The following is a 7,500-nucleotide window of genomic DNA, read 5'->3' on the forward strand; positions in this document are numbered from 1 at the left end:
GAAGGCCAGACAGAAAAAAAACTAGGAAATCCGTCCGATATAAAGGGGAAACGAAGAGAGTGAGGGGAGATTTCGAAAAGGGGAAGGGGGAAAGGTTTAAGCCCCTTCAAATCTTTCTTTTCCCTCTTCTTCCATGACCCTCACCACCACCAACCCTATACCCTTTTTGGTGGCCCTCCTTATGGCATCATTCCTTATTCTAGGCCTCCTTCTCCCCCACCCCTCCTACATTTCTCTATACAGTATCCCCCCCTACCCCTCATGCCACCAAGATTCTGTAAGGACCGAGGCCTCCCCTCTATTCCCCTCCCTGCTAGAAACCAGTAGACGGGCTAGTCTCCTTCCCTCTCCCCAGCCACCGCTGACCGGTCGGTCTCAGGGCTGTCACTGATAGCCGCTACAAACATTTTCTGAGGCGCGCTGAAAGGAGGATCAATCAAATGCTACTGATAATAAAAAGTGAGGAGGAGAGAGAGAGAGAGAGAGAGAGAGAGAGAGAGAGAGAGAGAGAGAGAGAGAGAAGGATAGTTTGCATCGGTTGACATATTAATAGCTCTAGTAAAAGCAGAGTTTGTTGTCGTGTATGTTTTACATATCTAGATGGTTTCTAATTAAAATTATGTTTTTTTTTCCAGTTAACTAGTTTTCTGGAGCTTCCAGTGGTATTTATTTAGAAGTTATTGCTGTGATTCAACTTGGTTTTAGGAAGTTAAAACCGTCCCTGATTTTTAGGGTCCATCTTTACAGACAAATCGGGCAGTGAACTTGCTCCTGTTATCTTGGACGAACAAGATAGTATGATTAACTTCCAGAGGATATTGTAATAATAATTATGCTTCATTCTTTAAGAAGCTATTGTTTTTATGGCACTGTTAGGCTATTGCTACTCCTAGTAGTGCAAATTAGTTCATGAAGCTTAAACCATAACAAACCTAGATGTAGGATTGTAAGAAGGTCAAGGACTGTAGCTCGTCAACATTCAGATCTTTGCATTGACAATGTCTCTTGCTTGAGGGTACACTCGGGCACACTGTTCTATCTAGTTTATCTTCCTCTTGTTTTGTTAAAGTTTTTATAGTTTATATAGGAGATATTTATTTTGATGTTGTTACTATTCTTAGAATATTTTATTTTTCCTTATTTCCTTTCCTCACTGGGCTATTTTCCCTGTTGGGGCCCCTGGGCTTATAGCATCCTGCTTTTCCAACTGAGGTTTTAGCTTAGCATTTAATAATAATAATAATAATAATAATAACAACAGTATACAACTTATCTAATATTCTAAGTGTGACTCTTGATTGCAAATTTACTTTTGAGAATCATACCCATCATGTTTCGTCCTCAGTTGCACAAAAACGTCATATTGTGATCTAATTTCGACAATCTTAACTGCATTTCTTGAAATTTTTGATTTGGGTTATGAGAAGTATTTTTTCATAAAAGTATTTAACAATTTCAGTTTTCGAAATTTAGAAATTCATTCCATTCCAGTAACAGAGGGGCAATGAACAAGGATAAAACTGACACAGGCTAAAAGGGATTAAGATTAAAAGGATGTAATTAAGCGCCAAGGGAATTTCTGGTTATGTTGTTTTGAGGCAGATGGTCATGGTGGCTTTTATTCCTGTTTCCCAAGAGGCGCTTTTTTTTTTTTTTTTTTTTTTTTTTTTTTTTTTTTTTTTTCTCCGCCAACGAAGGTGAAGGGAGGTTATGTTTTCGCCCCTGTTTGTATGTTTGTTTGGGAACAGCTTACTAGCCACACAATTTTAATCTTGGAGTAATGAAACTTTTAGGGATTAACTGTTTTGTAAAAAGCTGGAAATTATTAAATTTTGGAAGATCAAGGTCAAAGGTCACAGTCAAGCAAAGTGACCAATTCGCGTACTCAGCCATAAGTTTCAACTTCGTTATCACAGATGGTCAGGGTGGTTTTTATTCCTGTTTTCCAAGAGACTTTTTTTTTTCTTTTACCTCCGCCAACGAAGGTGGAGGGAGGTTATGTTTTCGCCCCTGTTTGTATGTGTTTGTTTGTTTGTGAACAGCTTCCTGGTCACAATTTTAATTGCAGAGTAATGAAACTTGTGGTTTAACTGTTATGTAAAAAAAAGCTGGTAATGATTAAATTTTGGAAGGTCAAGGTCAAAGGTCACAGTCAAGGTGGAGGGAGGTTATGTTTTCGCCCCTGTTTGTATGTGTTTGTTTGGGAACAGCTTCCTAGCCACACAATTTTAATCTTGGAGTAATGGAACTTTTAGGGATTAACTGTTTTGTAAAAAGCTGGAAATTATTAAATTTTGGAAGGTCAAGGTTAAAGGTCACAGTCAAGGTGGAGGGAGGTTATGTTTTCGCCCCTGTTTGTATGTGTTCGTTTGTTTGTGAACAGCTTCCTGGTCACAATTTTAATTGCAGAATAATGAAACTTGTAGTTCAACTGTTATGTAAAAAGCTGTAAAGGATTAAGGTTTGGAAGGTCACAGGTCAATGTCCCGGTCAACTAAAATGTTCAATTTACGTAATCATCCATAAGTTTGGACATCGTTGTTACAGAGACATCAAACGTAGTTCATATTTGAGTGTATAAAAATCCATGCCAATGTTGAGGTCAAAGGTCAAGGTCGAGAAATAAGCTGCCGCGCGGAGGTCTGTGCTCTACTGAGTGCCCCTCTACTTTTCTATGTTACACTCCTGTTTAGCAAAGGCTGCGTTATACCTTACCTTATTGCCTTATTTTATGTTTGGGTTCCCCCAGGTCCCTCAGTGTGAGGCACCTCGTATATCCACCAGAGAGTTGCTTATGCAACTTCCGGTGTATTTTGCATCTTCCAGTCTTGGATGGTCTGGGATGTATCTTAGGTGTTTATCGAGCTCATTCTTAAATACTTCTACGCTCACTCCTGATATGTTTCTTAGATGAGCTGGCAGCGCATTAAATAGTCGCTGCATTATTGATACTGGTGCGTAGTGGATTAATGTCCTGAGTGCCTTCCTTAGTTTTCCTGGTATAGTTTTTGGCACTATTAATCTACCTCGGCTTGCTCTTTCTGATATTTGTAGCCCCTTGATGTTTTCATGCCTGTCAGTAAATAGCTCATATAAATTCTTCAGTGGTAGACAGTTACATTTCTTCCTTACAATAATTTTGTTGTAAAATTAATATAAGACCTTGTAAGGGTTCGGTTTGTAATACAAAATTAAGATACATACTAGCCTTTTCGGCTGTAGTCATTATAACCTTCGAGGATGTAAAAGGCTTGACCATATTAGTGATAGAAATTTTCGAGTTTTTTATGCATATGCAAATAGTTTATTTTGGTTTCATAGATAAGAAACTGGCCAAGGCTCATCTTTTCATACACTATAAATACATTTTACACCAGGAAAATGTTGATATTATTATTATTATTATTATTATTAGTGTAGTAGTAGTAGCAGTAGTAGTAGTAGTATGGTATTATGATCGGTGTTTAATCTGTATTTGTTATTATTATTTTTATTTATTATTATTATTATTATTATTATTATTATTATTATTATTATTATTATTATTATTAGCTGACTACAATCCTAGTTAAAAAAAAACAGGTTGCTAAATAGATAGCCCAGTGAGGGAAGGAAATACGGTAACAGATTAGTGTGCCGGAGAGCACCCTCAAGCAAGAGAATTCTAACCCAAGACAGGGGAAAACCATGGTACAGAGGCTATGGCACTACCCAAAACTAGAGAACAATGGTTTTATTTCGGAGTGTCCTGCTAGAGGAGCTGATTATCATAGCTGAAGAGTCTCTTTTGCCCTTACCAAGTGGAAAGTAGCCAATTAACAATTACAGTGTAATAGTTAACCCCCTGAGTGAAGATTTTTTTTTCGGTTAGCTTAGTGTTCAAAGGTGTATGACGATAAAGGAGAATGTAAATTATGGGCCAGACTATTCGGTGTATATGTAGGCAAAGGAAAAATAAGCCGTAACCAGAGAATGATTCAATGTATTACTATCTGGCCAGTCAAGGACCCAATAGTTCTCTAGCGGTAGAATCCCAACGGGTGGCTGGTGCCATGGCTAACCTACTTCTATTTATTCAGGCCTTTTACATTCCTCGAATTAGAACAAAAATCCTTCCGGAGAGCCGCATGGTGATAATGAAAATCCTTCCGGAGAGCCGCATGGTGATGATGAAAATCCTTCCGGAGAGCCGCATGGTGATATTGAAAATCCTTCCGGAGAGCCGCATGGTGATGATGAAAATCCTTCCGGAGAGCCGCATGGTGTTGATGAAAATCCTTCCGGAGAGCCGCATGGTGATGATGAAAATCCTTCCGGAGAGCCGCATGGTGATGATGAAAATCCTTCCGGAGAGCCGCATGGTGATGATGAAAATCCTTCCAGAGGGCCGCATGGTGATGATGAAAATCCTTCCGGAGAGCCGCATGGTGATGATGAAAATCCTTCCAGAGAGCCACATGGTGATAATGAAAATCCTTCCGGAGAGCCGCATGGTGATGATGAAAATCCTTCCGGAGAGCCGCATGGTGATGATGAAAATCCTTCCGGAGAGCCGCATGGTGATGATGAAAATCCTTCCGGAGAGCTGCATGGTGATGATGAAAATCCTTCCGGAGAGCCGCATGGTGATAATGAAAATCCTTCCGGAGAGCCGCATGGTGATGATGAAAATCCTTCCGGAGAGCCGCATGGTGATGATGAAAATCCTTCCGGAGAGCCGCATGGTGATGATGAAAATCCTTCCGGAGAGCCGCATGGTGATAATGAAAATCCTTCCGGAGAGCCGCATGGTGATAATGAAAATCCTTCCGGAGGGCCGCATGGTGATAATGTTAAAATTGAATCCATTGATATCGGTAAAATACTTTATACGAATATTTTTTCTCTAATATTGAATAGCAGAAAGACTGAAGACAGGTAATTCAGTTATGAATGTATCCATGTAAAAGTAAATTTTTATATTTCGCACACAATTCTTCATTGTAAGCATTACCTAAAGTTTTTGCAATTGTTCCTTTGTCCTAAATTTAGCTTCCGTTGCTTTATATCTTTCTACTCTACATCCATTCCCACTTAATTTCTTCCTCTCTTCATTCTTTCTGTACAATCTCTTCTAACCTGTACTTCATAATGCAACTTCTGGGTTTCTCCCAGTTGCATTTCGAAGTGGAATGACCTCCTGAGACCCAGCACTGGGCTATTAGCCCAAATTCACGATTCCAATTCATTGTACTCGAGTCTTCAGAAATTATTCTCGGCAATTCATTGTACTCGAGTCTTCAGAAATTATTCTCGGCAATTCATTGTACTCGAGTCTTCAGAAATTATTCTCGGCAATTCATTGTACTCGAGTCTTCAGAAATTATTCTCGGCAATTCATTGCACTCGAGTCTTCAGAAATTATTCTGGGCAAGTCATTGCACTCGAGTCTTCAGAAATTATTCTCGGCAATTCATTGTACTCGAGTCTTCAGAAATTATTTTTCGGATGTTGCATTGGATTACAGTTACTGTTATTTGTAATTAATCGTAAACGTTTTACAGTATTTACTTTTCAACACATATGTAACGTATTTTAAACTGGTAATCGGTGTTGTGATTCGGAAGCCTAAAACAAAGCATAATAATAATAATAATAATAATAATAATAATGTAATTTTTAAATATATTGATATTACATATATATATATTCACATATATATATATATATATATATATATATATATATATATATATATATATATATATATATATATATATATATATATATCAAACTAGAGTTGATGATATTAAAAAAAAAAAAAAGAAACAGCAGCACCTGATTCGGAAGCCTAAAACAAAGCAATGAGAGGTTAAATTACTTCCACCATGGAGGTTATGTTTTCGAGTCGGTTTATTTATTTATTTATTTGTCTGTCTGTGGACAGGATTTGTCTGTGGACAGGATTACGTCAAAACTACCCAACGGATATTGACGAAATTTTCACCGAAGACAGACCTTAGGTCATGACCGAGCCCATTAAATTTTGGAGATGATCCGGAGGCGAATCCTTATTCTAGATCTGGATTTGCATTTTTCACAGTTTTGAAGATTACGTCAAAGCAAATTGACGGATTTTGACGAACTGTCCTTCACCAATAAATCGTAGACCATGGGCGACTCCATTAACTTTTGGAGATAGTCCGGTTCCGGATCCGGATTCCAGATTCAGAGTTCTCTCTCTCTCTCTCTCTTTCTCTCTCTCTCTCTCTCTCTCTCTCTCTCTCTCTCTCTCTCTCTCTCTCTCTCTCTCTCTCTCTCTCCAGGAGGTCAGAATTCTTTGATTGCTCTTGTTTGAAATACGGTAATAGTACTAAAAATTGAACCAACGCAACGGTGTTGCTGTTATACATCAATTGAACATTCCTCTCATGATTCACTAAATACAACTGTCAACTTCAGGTCTTAAGTTGTTAAAGTATTCCCCCTTGATATTAAATCCTACATTTTCAAGTCTTATTTTTTAAAGACTTCTTCCTGTACTTCCCGTTTTCTAAGTGTTTGAACATAAGATTCATCTACTTCTTGCCCTTGTCTTTGAAGGGCTTTCGTTACAACTGGAGTTTTGACATAATCAAAAGCTTTCTCATAGTCTATAAATGCCATACGTAGTGTTTTATCATACTCTGTTGATTTTTCCATTAGCTGGTTTATTACATGGATATGGTCAGTTGTTGAATACCGACTTCTAAATCCTGCATGATCTTTTGGTTGATTAAAGTCTTAGCTGTCTTTCTATTCGGCCTAATATGATAATTTGTACATATTTTATATATTACTGTGAGTACACTTATTGGGCTGTTATTTTTCAAGTCTTTTGTGTATCCCTTTTTGTGAATTAGTATAAAAGAGTTTTCCAAGATGTAGGTATAGAGCATCATTTGTAAATATTTTATATATTAAAGTGAGTAAACTTATTGGAGGGTAATTTTTCAAGTCATTTGTATCCCTTTTTGTCAATTAGTATAAAAGAGTTTTCCAAGCTGTAGGTATATGTAGGTATAGAGCACTCTTTCAGACATTTTATGTAGAGTTTTTTACTATTATGAAATCTACATCTATTATTAAATCAATTGTTAGGTCATCTTCTACTACTTTGCCTCTTTTCATGTATTTTAATGCTTTCTTTAATTCTCCTACTGTTATGTTTGGCACCGTCTCAGGCGTTTCATTATTTCTATTAGTGAAGTTATTTCTTATATCATCATTGTATAGGATTGAATAAAAATCTTCTGTAATTTTTATCACTCCATCTCTATTGTGGATAATATTTCCATTTTCATTCTTTAAAGCAAACATCTGTTGCCGGGCCGTTCCAAGTGTTATTTTCATCAGTTTGATGCTTCTTCCTATCTTTAGCGTTTCCTCAAATTTGGTCTGATTATGTTTACGAATATCTTGGGTTTTTACTTTTATTGTCTTGGATAGTTCTAATTCTATTTCATGTCTCTTAGATTTTAC

At 37.2% G+C, this 7,500-nt stretch overlaps 1 protein-coding gene across 1 annotated transcript in view; it reads left to right on the forward strand.

Moving 5' to 3' along the window:
- The window catches only part of LOC137639788 (acrosomal protein SP-10-like), an 11,861-nt gene extending 5,413 nt beyond the window's left edge, over window positions 1-6,448 (forward strand). The window contains exons 2-4 of the mRNA XM_068372033.1: window positions 2,750-2,759; window positions 4,103-4,917; window positions 6,442-6,448. Coding sequence (XP_068228134.1) covers window positions 2,750-2,759; window positions 4,103-4,917; window positions 6,442-6,448 — 832 coding nt within the window. The remainder of the gene's footprint in view (window positions 1-2,749; window positions 2,760-4,102; window positions 4,918-6,441) is intronic.
- Window positions 6,449-7,500: the final 1,052 nt, after the last annotated feature.

The sequence above is a fragment of the Palaemon carinicauda genome, chromosome 1 (genome assembly GCF_036898095.1).
Source record: "Palaemon carinicauda isolate YSFRI2023 chromosome 1, ASM3689809v2, whole genome shotgun sequence".
In the NCBI taxonomy this organism is placed as follows: Eukaryota; Metazoa; Arthropoda; class Malacostraca; order Decapoda; family Palaemonidae; genus Palaemon; species Palaemon carinicauda.